Source organism: Alexandromys fortis, unplaced genomic scaffold (genome assembly GCF_014885135.2).
Source record: "Alexandromys fortis isolate MF-2015 unplaced genomic scaffold, M_Fortis_MF-2015_v1.1 scaffold_1, whole genome shotgun sequence".
Classification (NCBI taxonomy): domain Eukaryota; kingdom Metazoa; phylum Chordata; class Mammalia; order Rodentia; family Cricetidae; genus Alexandromys; species Alexandromys fortis.
Window position 1 is genome coordinate 39,637,552 of NW_026067927.1, and position 15,411 is coordinate 39,652,962.

The 15,411-nt window shown below is 48.8% G+C and overlaps 1 protein-coding gene across 2 annotated transcripts in view; it reads left to right on the forward strand.

The window, feature by feature from the left end:
- Positions 1–15,411, forward strand: part of Dapk1 (death associated protein kinase 1) — a 141,142-nt gene that overhangs the window by 70,635 nt on the left and 55,096 nt on the right. For both annotated transcript variants that reach the window (XM_050143394.1, XM_050143393.1), the window contains exon 3: positions 12,893–13,114. In XM_050143394.1, the coding sequence (XP_049999351.1) occupies positions 12,893–13,114 (222 nt within the window). The remainder of the gene's footprint in view (positions 1–12,892; positions 13,115–15,411) is intronic.

Sequence of the window (15,411 nt, forward strand, 5' to 3'; positions counted from 1 at the left end):
CCCCGAGCGCTTGAAGTACAGCCGGTCTGAGCTGTGCTGTGGAGCAGAGCTGGGCTGTGGATGCGAAATGAACACTGGGCTCCAGCAACAAAAAAGGGGGAACATGCCAGCTGTGGTGGTGCATGAGGCAGAGGCAGGTGGGTCTCTGTGAGTTCCAGGACAGCCTGATCTACCTAGTGTATTCTAGGCTACCCGGGGCTAGATAGTGAGACCCTGTCTGGAAGAAAATAAATAAAAAGAGACAGAAATCTCATAGTTCGATAGTCTAAATGTCTATAATGTATAAATTACGATATTTTTGAAGTACTGTAATAAAATGTTATTGAGGTTAATTTGGCTTTTTATTTGACTAAGGCGGGGCTTCAGAGTCTTCAATTGCACAGACTGTCTGCATTGTGGCTTGTCTTGCATATCTGTCGGGCAGCTCCATCCTGTTTGTTACTGAGGACTCAAGTCTGTGTGTGCTGATGATGAAGGCTCCATTGCTTTCCTTCCTTTCCTACGACAAAATCCTGTTAGGCGAGTTCTCTAACCAGATAATTATCACTAGTGGGGACTCACACAGGTTAACGTGTGTGCTGAGTTAACTATCGCAGTGTTTTCCTTGTGTGAAATTTAATTGCATGCATTTGAGGGAGTCTGAACTTAAACTAGTACAAAGTTCAATTTCATTTTACCCAGAACCATTAACAGTGACTAGCTTGAGTAAATGAGATTGTGACTGCATACCTTGTCATTTATCTGTCTGTCTGTCATCTGTCCACCTATCTGCCTATGTGTGTTTGTCCATTTGTCTATCTGTGTATCTATCCATCTGAGGCAGGACCACACGTAGCACAGGATTATCTTGGCCTTCTGATTCTCGCACCCCCACTCCGTGCCGAGATGACCAGTAATCACAACTGAGCTCTGTTCGTATGGTGCTGTGGCTTAGGGAACACGGGGCAGGCACCCTAAGCTTCATCCCAGCACTGACACCCGATATTCTAAATAAGATTCTCGTGCACCTGACACACTGGCTTCTGCTGACTCTGCGCCTGTTTCCTTATCATATCCTAAGGCACAATATGATGATGATGATGATGATGAAGAAAATGATGATAACAATAATGACAACTTCACCCAGTTATTGTTCTCTCTAGTGGCCGGGTCAGCCAAACAAACATTAACACCAAGAGTTTGGGATCCCAAGGACTGAAATTGAATCGTCCCTCTGTGAGCACCAGCGTTTACTGAGGTGGAAAGATGTGGTCCCTGTTTCTGTGTTTCTTGTTTGGCATCACTCGGAGCACAGATCTGGAAGAGCTGGTACTGCTCATGGTCCTGAAGTCACCCCGCTCAGTGTAGCGGCTTGAACCCCAGCTCCCAGGCAGGAAGGCTTCTGACTGCAGCCTGCAGTGTTTCCGGTTCACACGGACAAGAATGGGAAGCAAAGCCAGGCCCTCCTCAGTCCCTTTGGTTTCCTTAAGTCTTGTTTCTGACGCCTGGCTTCCTAATTCTGAATTATTCTCAGGAGAACAGTACTTGAATGTTTCCCATACATAATAAATGCTGTTCCGGAGTGATCACCTCACAGCGGGGGTGATGACGTCACCATGCTGGAGAAGTGAAGTTTCTCTGTTTTTTTTTTTTTTTTTTTTTTTTTGACAGTGGAGAGCAGCAATTGCAAGCAGGCAGGAGCAGCAGCGGGTGTGTGTTGGCGGGGGTGAAGGCACCCCTAGAGTTTACAAGGCCATCTTGTAGGTGGTGTCAGGACCCTCAGCATTTATGAGGGTCACTTGAGCCTTTGGCCTTAGAAGTGTTACAGCTTTTGTGTAGGCGCAGGAAGCTGGAACTTCTGGGTACTGCCAATAGCTGGAGTTGAAATCTACCAGTGGGTTTAGGTATTAGGCTCCCCCAGCCCTTAACAGTGACCAGTGTTACAGCTCCTGGACGCAGGGTCTTGTCCCCCAAGGCTAGGTGGTTCTTTGGGACTGTCAGCAGGCAAAGCAGGCAGTCTCTGTTCACCAGCTCTTCACAGAGGCTTGTCCTTTCCGGTTTCAGCTCTGTGTCTTCTCTGCTCCTGCACCCCGCTTGCTCCTTCTGTAGCCCCTTTCATCAGCTGTCAGGCAGATGCCAACTTTCCCACCTTGCAGCTCGGCCGCCAGCGGCTCACCTGCTGCCACCACTGCTTGCTCCCCGGTCCCTGCTGCTGTAGCTGCTTCGCTGTGTCTTCTTCATCTCAGTAGTTCAGCTCACAGTACTCTGAACAGGCAAATACAGGACTACTTACTACTCAAGATCAGGCTTTTGTTGAGCCAAATTCTGCAGCACCAGGGAGGCAGCCGGCTCACAGAGGGAGCTAGAGGGGCTGCTCAGGCCAATCATAGCTCACCTCACATGCAAAACATGTGTGTTTTCACCAATCACAGCCTTGCCTCCAGCCAAAAGGCTGCAGGATCATCCAGAGTTCATCCAGCCTGTGTCAGTAAAGTGTGTGGCAGGAACTGAGACAGAGCTGGCTGAGCCTGTGCATTCAGGGGATGGAACAATCAAGAGCCACCGTTGTGTTGTCTTCTCAAGGTGTTACAGGGTGTTCAAAATGGCTGGCATAGGACAGTCCACTTGACTGTGTGACGCTCGGTTATTTTGCTGGAGGTAGCTAGGGCTGGAGACTGCAGACATAGGGGTATCAGAACATCTTTGTTCATTTACCAGGACATGAACATTGTAAGTATTTATAATGAGAACTCAATGAAATATCATGAATATGTAAATGATTTTGATAGATTTAGCCAGTGGTCAGCTCCTTCCCAGGACTGCGGGGGGAAGAAAGGGGAGTCCCCTTCTCTGTTGTGGTTTGTCACAGGGACTTCTAGAGAGAGGCTGACCGGTGCCTTGTGCTTGGGATCAGTTAAACAGATTGTCCCACTGTCCCGCTAGGTCTGTGGTGGATCTGGTGGGTGGTGTTGTTTGGGGAGGTTGTGAACCTTTATGAGGTGCAGCCTTGCTGGAGGGAGCACCCCGGGCGTGGACTTGGGGAGTTTATAGCCTTATGCCACTTCTGACTCACTTGCTGTGCCTGGGTTTGCTCTGAAGACACATTCTCTCAGCTTCCTGCTCCGGCTGCCTGCTGCAATGCCTCTTCCACTGATATTGACTGTTGTCTCTGGAACTGTAAACCAAACAAACGCTCTGTAAAGAGCTTCGGGTCATGGTATTTTATCACAGCCACAGAAAAAGAAACTAAAGCAGGGCCCGATCATGCTCCTGGGAAGAGCTGGTGGATCCTTTACATACATCATTCATCCCGTCAGACCCCTGACAGTTGGTCACCCCAAGTCTCCCAGAAATCAGATGCCTTTTCTTAGGAAGCATCACTCTAGGGAAGGTCATTAGGTCATTCACACACACCCTCCCCCCCGCCCCCAGTTGTCACTTGTAAATTTGATATACACTGATTATCTTTTGTTGTTTTTCACTTATTGGCTTAAGATATTTATGCTCTTAGACACCCAAGTCCTCAGAGAAGTAATATTGTCAGAGTCTGTTGTCTTAGCCGTGGAATTTACAGTCACCTCCTGGCTCTCACCATTAGCCTCATGTGTGTAGGATCACATCCCTTGGGTGGGGTCAGCCCTCCTGGCGGGCATCCAGGGAGTTTTCTGCTTGCATGGAGCAAATGCCCGGGCTTCTAGGGAGCTCTGGTTTCTCTTCCACTGCTGATCGTCTTTCACTTTTATCAGAACGGCTCTCACTTCAGTAACTCCAGCAGGGAAGCTGTGTGCCAGCCTTGCCTCACCTGGCCTGAAGTGACCTGCTTGGGTCTTCCTGTTCTCTCTCTCCCCCTAGACTTCCTCTGGGAGGTGAGTCCCACCTGACTCAGAGCCAGGCTGGCAGATCTGTAGACACTGCAGGTAGAACCGGGCTCTATGGAAAGGATTTGTCTGTGTCACGCAAACAGCCATTCAGCCATTCTGCCTCCTGCTCCGCCGAGCCTGCGGCTCCCATGCCCAGAGAAGGACAGCACCTGAAGCTGTTAGTTTGGGTTGCCTTGAGTCTGCAGAGCTAGACTGACCCAAGCAGAGCATGGCTGAAACACAGCAGCCATGTGGCTGTGCCGACAGCCGTGGGAGATTAGGTGTTCCGTGGTTTCACGGCTGTGCACCTGATCTTTTCAGGGCCATGAAGCTAATGGTTCTACAAGAACACACAGGCGAACTCTCCCTACCTAAACAGAGAGGGAACAATGAAGACGGATGCCTTTGTTAGACCCACTCGTGTTCTGGGACAGAGCAGAGTACACACTAGGGGTTCCTATGATTTCTGTAAGCTCCACTCTGGCATGTGCGTGTCTGTGTGTGTGTCTTCTGTGTGTGTGCATCTGTGTGTGTATCTCTGTATGTGTGTGTCTCTGTGTATATGTGTATGTGCATGTATGTATGTGTATGTATGTATCTCTGTGTGTGTGTCTGTGTGTGTTTGTGTGTGTGTCTCCGTGTGTGTGTGTCTCCGTGTGTGTGTATGTATGCATGTTTCTGTGTGTATATCTGTGTGTGTGTCTGTCTCTCTGTGTGTCTGTCTCTGTGTGTGTATGTGTCTCTGTGCGTGTATCTGTGTGTATCTGTGTGTCTATGTGTCTCTGTGTGTGTCTGTGTGTGTGTCTATGTGTATATATGTGTCTATGTGTCTTTGTGTGTGTGTGTCTCCGTGTGTGTGTCTGTGTGTGTCTGTGTGTGTATGTATGTGTCTGTACGTATGTATCTGTGTCTCTGTATGTATGTGTCTGCGTGTGTCTCTCTGTGTGTGTATGTATGTATCTCTGTGTGTGTGTCTGTGTGTGTTTGTGTGTGTGTCTCCGTGTGTCTGTGTCTGTGTGTGTATGTATGCATGTTTCTGTGTGTATATCTGTGTGTGTGTCTGTCTCTCTGTGTGTCTGTCTCTGTGTGTGTATGTATGTGTGTGTATATCTGTGTGTGTGTCTGTCTCTCTGTGTGTCTGTCTCTGTGTGTGTATGTGTCTCTGTGCGTGTATCTGTGTGTATCTGTGTGTCTATGTGTCTATGTGTGTGTGTCTGTGTGTCTTTGTGTGTGTGTGTCTCCGTGTGTGTGTCTGTGTGTGTATGTATGTGTCTGTACGTATGTATCTGTGTCTCTGTGTGTATGTATGTGTCTGCGTGTGTCTCTCTGTGTGTGTATGTATGTATCTGTGTGTATGTGTGTCTGTGTGTGTACACGCACGCATTAGAGGAGAATGCCACATGCCTTGGTTCTTTCTGCTTTAGTCCCTTGAGACAGCTTCTCTGACTGAATCTTGAACTCACTGTTTTTCTAGTAGGCTAGCTGCCCAGAAAACATCTGTGGGCAACCCCCTACCAACCTGTCCACACTCTGGGGTGACAGGCACCTACAGCCATGCTGACTCTTAGGTCGGTGCTGAGAATCTGATTTTAGGCCCTCGTGTCTGCACAGCAATGCTCTTACCCACCAGGCCATCTCCTCAGTCTGGCTCCTTAGTTTATGGAGACCTCCTACTTACCCATGAGCTGTGCACAGTGGATTTGCATGCTCTTTCCTCCAGCCGATTGTTCTCCATCTTGAACAAATCTCTTTCCCCCTTCTCTCAGCTGAGCGCCTGGCGTGTTTCCTCTCTCCTCATGCAGACACATGAACCCTGCTCCCTTCTCAGACTTTCCCCTTGAGAGCACCCTGCTGAGTTCAGAGCAGATCATACCTTCTAGCCTGGTTAACTTTGTCCCAGTAGCTGAAAGGAGACTACAGGATAGAGTCAGCATGATCCAATAACGGGGAAAGGCTCCAGGGATTCACATGGTGAAGTCAGAATAGTCAAACAGGCTCTGGAGTCTCAGCAGGGAAGGCCAGACCCACGTGGCTGGAATGTGCTTTTGAGGCAGGAAGTCCCAGTCTCTGTCCCTCTGATGGTACTGTCCACAGAATGGCAGCTGGATGACAGTAATCTGAAGATGTACTTTTGTTACAGGATGTTTTGTTTTTCATAATCCTAGGCTCAGAGGCCAGTGTGACTCATGCTGAGCATGCTGAGCCTATTGTGTTTGGAGAAGATTCCGAGTGTTGCTTGTTTGTCTGGTCCGTCGAGACCCTGTTTGGATTGTGTTAAATGACATTTAGCAACATCATCTTATTCTTTCTATTTGGCTTTAAAGAGGAAACAAACAATGAGCAGATGTAGCTCCAGGCCCGTGTCGTCTTGTTCAGGTCTCAGGGGTGGTGCTGTGTGTGGTCAGCGCGGATCCCATGGAGCTTCCAGCTGCCCAAGAGACCCGCTGTCTGAACGCCCAGCACTTTGAAGTTCTCTTGGGTTAAAGTGTCATGGATATAAATTCCCGAACTGTCAGGACATTATCTGGGCCAGTATTGTTTACTTAGGCAGTGAGTACCAAAAGGCTGAAGAGACTAGCCCAGAGCAAATAAGCGATGTAGTCAGATAAGGTGGCCAAAACCTGTTATTCTAGGACTGGGGAGGTAGGCGCAGGTGGGTGCAAGGTCAGCCTGGGCTACATAGTGAGGTCTTATTTGAAAAAAATTTACTTGGAAAAGAACAATAAGAAAAATAAATAACAGGGCATCCATCAGTTCCCATCTGGCTAGTGTGTGGAAAGGACACCCAGGACTGTGCTCCCAGGAGGCCTTGGGACACTCAGGACTGCTCCCAGGAGGCCTTGGGACACTCAGGGCTGCTCCCAGGAGGCCTGGGGACCCATACTCCTCCCTGTCACCAGCAAACTTTTTCTTCATGGTCATCCTACTTTTACTCTGAGGGATTTGGGGTTGGGTCTGGTTGGATCTGGTGTCACAAGCCTTTAGCTCAGCTGTTGGGAGGCAGAGACAGAAGGGTCACAAGCTTAAGACCAGCCTGGTCAATTTAGAAATATCAAAACAGAAATAACAACAACAGCAACAACAACAACAATAATAATAATAAATGGCTGGTTTATAACTCAGCAGTTATGAGCAAGGTCCTAGTTTCAATCCACAGTCACTACCAAAAAACAACTCATCAAAACCAAAGAAGAGCTGGTCTGTGACAGCCAACCAGCATCCACTACAGGCTCTGAGCCTGTCTTCTCTTCATCTCGCTCTGCTCTCAGTTGCCACCAGAAATACCCAGCACAACTGAAGGGAGAAAACAGCTTCAAACACGGTGTTATGGTAAGAGCCTGGCCAGCTGAGACTGTCATGGATTGCCCGTCCCCAGGGCAGCCCTTTGACCAGAAGCCTGAAGGAGGCAGTGATCTCCTCTCCCAGGCTAGACACAGCACAGCCCTGGGTTTTAATGCACCAAAGAGCCCCAGAAGGATCTACGCTCGTCCTTGCGTCTCCCTCCTTCACCTTTGTGTTCAGCTCCATCCGCCCATAGAGGGACTCAGTCTCAAGCACCACGCGTTAGGAAGAGTCTCAGATGTATTTCTGTGTTGCGCCCTAAAGCCTGCAGTGGATATAGTTTAGCCCCACTCCAAAGGAGCTGACAGTGTCCTTGGGAGAAAGGACCCAGCATACCTCCAGAATGCTGGACTTTAAAATGCTCCAAGACCAAAACACTGTAAGTTTGTGAGGGTTTTATGGATAATGATGCCTCAAAGGACAGCTGACACACACTGCGTCCCGCTGTGACAAGGGCCAGGTTTAACCCTGCACACACAGCCTATCAGGGCCGCTTACCAGATTTTAAATTTCTCCAGGTATTCCTGGAGAAGTCTAGACTCGTTCGTTCAGATGGATCTAGAACCTTCCTTCTGTTTCCATGGAAGAGAAGGGGCAGAGATCAGGAGTTCCAGACTAGGTGGGCTAAGTGAGAGGCTGTCTCCAGAAGCCAGCAATTCTGAGCCGGGTGCTTTGGTGCTGTTTGTTACTGGCTTCTTTGACTCCTCCTGACTTGCTACTTCTGGCCTTGGGCCATGGGTGTTGGGCCTTCTTGCACTGTGCTGTGTGATCTCGTCCTCAAAATGCTGCTGCTCCCGGGAACTGGCATCTGTCTCAGTCCCCTCCACTCTGTTATTTGCATGACCCCCAGGCGACTCTGCTCCTTTTGCATGTTACTCCTGGGGTTCCCAGGGTGACAGGATGCTGTTTGTCCTCTCTGGAAGCCCTGCCTCCCTGTTCATGTCATGGTAACCTGAGCTGCTGCTCACGAGGGCCCTTGCTCTCCAGGCCATTTTCCTGACCTCCGTAGCAGCTCACATATGCTTTTTTCTTTTCAGTATGGGTTTTAAAGCTCACAAGCTTTTCATCTTCCTATTATGCAGTTTGGCTGCTTCTCTTAGTAGCTTCTTGGTGGGAAGGCAGAGAGCAATTCCGTGTTCCAAGGGAATGGGTACCACTTGGGGCAGGCATTAATGAGTTTCCATTCAGGTTACCTTCTCTTCTGCCAAGATCTGTGGAATTGGTAGGGTTAGGATGGGAGGAGAGATCCTGCTTCCTCTTCTAAGTGTTATTTGAGAGGAGAACCCACACATTCATCGCTGGTTGCTTTAAAAATCAAAGGTAAAAGCCGCCTGCTCTTGTGGCCACGGTTCTGAATCTGCACCCCCTTTTTAGGTTGGAGCATGCTCTTGGGAAGTGCTCTGGAGAAATGGGACGTTGTTAGACCTTGGTGTTGGCGCCGTCATATCTTGCCACAGAGCATCTTTTCCACGCTTAATGTCACGTCTTTTTTCATTTCCTTCTCTTCCCCCCTTCCCTTTTCTTTTCCTTCCCACTTCTCTCCTGTTTCTTCCCTCTCCCACACTTCTTTCTTTCTTCCTCCTCCTTTTCTTCCATCCCTCCACCCCCCCTGCCTTCCCCTACATGACAGGCAGGCCCTTCGTGGTCCAGCCACGCACACAGACCTTGCAGCCCCGTTTTGGCAGCGGTCCCTGTTTCACCCTTCGTTCCCATGATCAGAGTCTTCCACAAAAGACTATATTCAAAAATTAGACCCTTTTGGGCTAACCAGAATTTTAGGGGTTCGTTTTCAGTGTTTAGTGGCGTTTCACAAACAGATGCGCCACACGTAACCGGATGTTGAGACTCTCCGCCTGTGCTGTCTGTCGTTTTAAATGCAGACCACGCATTCCTCACCCACAGCGCTTTCATCATCTTTCAGATTCTAGAATGCTTGCTTAGGCACAGCAGAGGGATAGGACCCAGTAGGAATCAGGAAATTCATTTGTTTCCTATGCACCACACACTTATGACCAGAATGTATTTTTTTTTTGCACTATTATTAATGATTTCGATCATGAAGCCAAGTTTTGTGGTGCGGACTCTGTTACAAAAACTCTAAGATTCAGATATTTTGATGTTCTGATCAGGGATGCTCAACCGCCATAGTGCTTTCTTGGCAATGTCACAAACACAGAGTACTTTTTTGTTGCAGGGCTCTTCAGAGCACCTCCAAATTTTGACTTTAATTATCCAGGACACCTGATTTCCAGAGAGGAGGAAGGGACATTAGGTGACCTGAGTTATCCACAAAGCCCTAGGCTTGCATTCTCCTCTTAGAGGTCTTCTCTGGGAAGATCCGTTCTCCAGTGATGTGTTGGCTGGGTGTGCACAGGTTAGAGCAGCCACTGTTGGGGAATGGGGCTCCGGGGCTCTGGGACTTGGACTGGTTGCCTGCCATGCAGCTTTACCCGCCATGTGAGAGTTACACAAATTCATAAAATGTTCCTGGGCATCGGTTTTCACCAATAGAAGAAGAGATGACAGTCGTGTGTGTGTCAGAGCATGGCGGCCATCCATGTGGGGATCTGTGTCATGGCCTTGTAGAGTCCTTGGTACAATCAGGGTCATGGTCAAGCGGAATGTATTAATATCTGGACAAGGAAGCTTGGTGGCAGTTTATTCTTATAAACTAAGATTTATGATTTAATAAGATTTGTGGCTTTTTTTTTTAAAAGTTTTTGAGTCTATATATGTGTGTGCATGCAACATGTGCATGAATGTGCACATATGTTTGCATGTATAGGCCAGAGCAACATCAGGTGTTTTCCCCAGTATCTTTCCTATGTAACTGTTCGAGACAGGTTCTCTCAGTGAACCTGGAACCTACTGCTTGGTTACAGCTGCTGTGTAGCAAGCTCTGGAAATTCATGTGCCTCTTTTTACTAGGATTGGGGCGCAACCCGCTTAACTTTTTGTTTTTAAAGCAGGTGCTGGGGTTAGGAACTGTGGTCCTCATGCTTGCGTGGCAAGCGCTTACTCCTCAGCCCGTGTGAAGTCTATGTCAGTCCCTGTGAAGTCCCCGACACGGCAGATCAGACCTAGCACCTTGAGTGATAGGCAGGGGCTCTGTCAGTGAGTCACATCAGCCGCCCATTTTTACTGTAGTCTGAGTCTGTCTTTTTTTTTTTTAATCCGTGAAACTCTTCAAATAGGGATATCTCTCAGTATTATGTGTCTGTCCACCAGATAGCTTATGTTTATTACATTTAATTGAAAAGTTTTGTGTTAAACGGATTGGCTGTTCATCTCTAATGCAGCAGGCTATCCTGAAAGAGAATGTTAGCATGCTGACAGAATGGTTTCGTTTTAGCAATGGAAAGCAGATGAACAGATGATCCCTCTCCTTCAGTAACCCTTCACGATGGTGTGATCATTGTAGCCTCTTGGTGGCATTGGGAGTCTGTGCTAACAGCTTATAGGTGTTCTGTGGTTGTAACTGCTACACAGTTCCATTGGCTTGTAACAGTGTCCTCCATCTGATGTTCTAGTACCCAAGATGCCAGCATTGCAAACGAGTGCTGTGCACCAACCCTGGGGGCAGTCTGCAGTGTGTGTGTGTGTGTGTGTGTGTGTGTGTGTGTGTGTGTGTGTGTGGTTTGGTAGATAGGGGAGCTTGGAGCCCTTGGTCCTCAGGTAATCCACAGCCTTGGGGAAGCAGGATAGGAAAGAAGTGGTCAGAAAATGGAAAGCAGTGGCTGCTCACCTTGGAACTGCAAGAAACAAAGCCACACTCAGGAGAATCTCTGAGCCTAACTTTCCATTTGGATCCTGTGGCTTCTTTGCAGGAAGTTTTTTGACTTTTATTGTCTTTAATGTCTTTACCATCACTGTGTTAAAATTCTTGAGTCAATTCACAGAGGGCTTGCAGCCTGCAGCCTGGATCCTTGTGCCAAGTTGCTGTGCCCATGGGTGAGGGACCCACAGCTCATCCTCTGGCGGTCTGGCATAGTCCTTGGTTGGCCCAGCTGAACCTTTGCATTCTCTCGTGTGCTTGGTGTCTGCCAGATGCTGTCTTTGTGAGGCGAGGGCCACTTAGCTTCTTCTCTGGACTCTAAGGCTGGTGTAGACTTGATCCTTGTTGTGGAGGCTCCCCTCTGCCATCCCCAACCCTGCGGCAGAGAGCAGGGTTGGATTCCAAAGAACACAGCGATCGAGATAGCCACATCCTATCCCCTTTCTCTAAGCTAGCACGTTCACAACAGCCAATATCCTGCTGTAGGAGGGGGACGTGGGAATTAACCGATTGTGTATAAGTTGTTGCAAAAATGATGTGTGCGTGTGCACGTGCGTGTGTGTTTCTTCCATGGCTTCTGCTGCTGAGGCAAGTGTATGTGTGGTGAAGCGTCCACTCTTGAATATCAAAATATTATCCTTCATTTGCCTCCCTACCCCCACCCCATCTTCACAGGAGTGAATAAAGCCATCACAAATATCCATGACACTCCCTTACATAGCTGTTCTTCAGCAGGTGCCCAGAAATGTTCAAAGCCGGTGAGGGGTGGGTGGCCCCTTTCTCTGTCAGCCGGGAAGAAGGGAGAGGGCGGAGGTTGATCCAGAAGGCTCCCCTGTGTTTCACTACTCCCCCCCCCCAGAACACTGCTCTTGAACTCACGTGGTCTCACTCGCTCTTTGGACACACATGATTTTGTGTTTCTTCCTTTCTGATCTCCTTCGTATGTGGTAAGGAGATTCCGGTTGCGTGTTCTGTGCTGCGGAAGATGCTTCCGTCTGCGAGAAAAGGCAGCTCAGATCAAACTGCCCTTAGTAAAAGGCTTCAGTAGCTGAAAAGTCAGTGACATAGTTATAGTTTTAGGCTGGACTTAATTCACCACTTTGCAGTGTTCCCACAGACCTGGTTCCTTTCCCTCCACAGGCACCCCGCTGCAGTGGCCCCTAAACCCTAAGCTGTTATAATGCTCCCACGTAGCTGGCAGTCGCTCTGGGGTTATATATAGTTCAGTGTTCATACAAAGAGTCTCATAAAGACCGTTTCCCCGTTGTCCGGAAGGTCATAGCAAGTCTATCACTGGAGCCAGAAGAGTGCACTGCATTGATTGGCTCGGCCTAGATCGTATTTGGGGGTGGAGTCAGCAGCCCAGAACCACAGAGAACCCTCTTGTGGGCCTTGTTTCTTTAAGTGTTGTGGTGTTTAATATTGATGCTAGAAATATATCTCTGAAGACAGAGCCTTGACTGTTCTGTGCCCAGATCCTGCTCTCCATCCCTCCCCCCTTCCTGGTTTATGTGTCCAGACATGCTGAAGAAGAATTGTTGAAACAGGTCAGATGTGAGTGCCTGAAATGGGAGGAAAAGAGTGTAGACAGACTGTCTACCTGTCCAATCAAATATGTTTTACTACTTATGACGTTATTCAGACAGACTGGCTACCTGTTCAATCAAATATGTTTTACTCATTATGACGTTATTCAGACAGACTGGCTACCTGTTCAATCAAATATGTGTTACTCCTTATGACGTTATTCAGAAGGAATGGGCTCAGTCAAGCTGCACCACGCACAATAAGAAGCATGCCTGCCCCCTTTGTTGACTGTCAACCTTTTGACCTTCCCTAGTCACGGTTTTGCCATATACCCACTCCCATGCCACGTCCTTGCTCAGATTCTGTCTCTAGTGAGAGACCTAAACACTGTCCCATCTTTCTCTGCCAGCGGACAGTTCGCGGTGGTGAAGAAATGCCGTGAGAAAAGCACTGGTCTTCAGTATGCGGCCAAGTTCATCAAGAAACGGAGGACCAAGTCCAGCCGACGGGGTGTGAGCCGTGAGGACATCGAACGGGAAGTCAGCATCCTGAAGGAGATCCGCCACCCGAACGTCATCACCCTGCACGAGGTCTATGAGAACAAGACGGATGTCATTCTGATCCTGGAGCTGTGAGTGTCCCTGTGTTGTGTGGAAGAGATTGTGGGGAGGGACATGGGTCTGCATAGGCCGTAGTTAGTCCAACTGGACCATTGTTGAGAGCAGTCCTGAGCTCGTTTCCATTAACAAAGTGACACGCGATTTGCAAGAGAGTACCCAGATCTTGGGACTCATCTCTTTTCTAAGGTTTAACTCCGTTTGTGGTAAGTACATTATGTAGGGGGTTCTCCTTTCTGAGGTTCAGCTATGTTTACCATAAGCAGATTTCTTGAGGGGGTTCTCCATAACCTTCATGCTTGTTGCCCCCCCCCCCCGGCTCTCTGCCCTGCTTTTCTGCCTCTCTCCCTCCATTCTCCTTTCTCTTCCCTCTTAATCTTTAAAGCACACCCTGCTTTTAGCTGTGGAACTGTCAGCGCTAATTACAGGAACGGGTGAGGTTGAAGCTGAGCTCCAGGAGGTGATTACAGGACTCTCTAAGCATGCTGCCCCATCCAGTGTCATGGTGGGCAGCTGATTGACAAGCATTGTTCTGAACTGTTTCTGCTTTCCACCTCCTGTCCCTCCTCTCCCTGGATTCCTGCCTGCATGTGCTGCATGGGGACCCACTGTGACCAAGTCCAGCAGCCCCTTCTGGCAGGAGAGAGAAAGAAGCCACTCAGAATTCTTGGAGAGTCTCTCTATGGCATGTGGATGTCCACCTTAGGGAAGAGGGATGCGTAGTGCTAAGGCCTGAGAGCTGATGCTGAGTGGTCCCCTGTGGCGACAAGTCCTATCCATTCCCTGGGAGGTTCCTGAGTCCTGATGTGTCAACTCTGTATAGTGCTAAGGCCTGACAGCTGATGCTGAGTGGTCCCCTGTGGCGACAAGTCCTATCCATTCCCTGGGAGGTTCCTGAGTCCTGATGTGTCCACTCACTGTTCAACAGCTCCCTTCCTTTGTACATAGACTGGACTCCATGCAGCTTCTTTTAATCTTTTGATTTTCTAAACTTCTTGTTCTGTAGTAAATGATGCTGGAGGAAGGTCGGCTCCCTATAGTCCCCTCGGTCCCTCCCCATCCTCCTAGGCTCTCCAGCATTCCTCAGGCTGTTTTGTAATCAGCCCCATCTCCACGTCCTAACCCCAGATGCTATGCCAGTGGAATTGACACAAGTGTGAACTCTGAGACCAGCGCCCCTCACTCAGTGTAAGACTTGCACACTTACACACACTCTTCCTTTTAAACTGCCCAGTAGCCTGCCATCACCGGGGTGGAGTGCTTGTTTCTGCTTCCGCCACCCAGTGGGCATGTGGGCTGTCTCTAGTCCTTCACAGTCAGGAGTGATGCCGTCTCCAGCCCTCACAAACTGACACAAACACAGTTCTCCACATTTCCTGGGTCAGCACTTAGGAGTGGGGTTGCTGAGGCGTGAGGGGACCCCACAAGCAACTGGCAGGCTTGTTTTCCCAGGGATGAAGTTTCACTTTTCAGCCTCTCCAGCAGTAGGTACCTTTGGCTGCCCTGCCAGCCCCAGCATTGGCAGTGTTTATGTTTTTAATTGCAGGCATGTGATTAGGTGCCTGGAAGCATGCAGCTTTATGTTGCTGACTGTGTTGTGACCTTGAATATAACTTGTGGAAGTTCTGTGGGAGCAGCAGGAGTTTGGAAGTGGGTGGGAGGGTTATATGGCTCCATCCTCACAGGGTCAGGCACATCTCCACAGATTCCCGCCACTCCTGGGGCTGATGGTCTCGCCTCTTCACCCATCTATTATGTGCAGTTCTGGTGGTTACAGCTGCTCAGACATTTGGTTAAAAGCTCTGGGTGATTTTGCATGATGTCAGCATGTGAATGGCTAGACCTAGTGAAGCAGACAGCTTTCCATAGGATGAGTGAGCCTTATCCAATCAGCTGAAGGCTCTGCTAGAACAAAGTGACCAGTCCTTCCTTGAGTAAGAGACACTTCTGGAACCACCCTGCAGGGATTGAGAAGGGACTTCTGCTGAGCTCAGAGTGGATACTATGTTGTTTGTTTGTTTGTGTTTAAGGCACATTAGTCAGACTTTAGGCCAGGCTCTGCTCTTCCGTTTCTTGCAACTCTGAAAAATAGCTTTAAGACAGTAACTTCCCCCCCTGCGCTTGCTTCACGGCAGAAGAGTTACCGTTGCAGTTGCATTGAAGTGCAGAATAAACATGCAGGAAGCACAGGTGACATCCCACCATCACGACTTCGCATCCTCCACACGCTATTGTTCCCTAATGAAATCATGCTGAAACAAAGATCCCTTCTGCCTGGGTTCTCGCCCACCCACCTCATTGCATGGTTAAG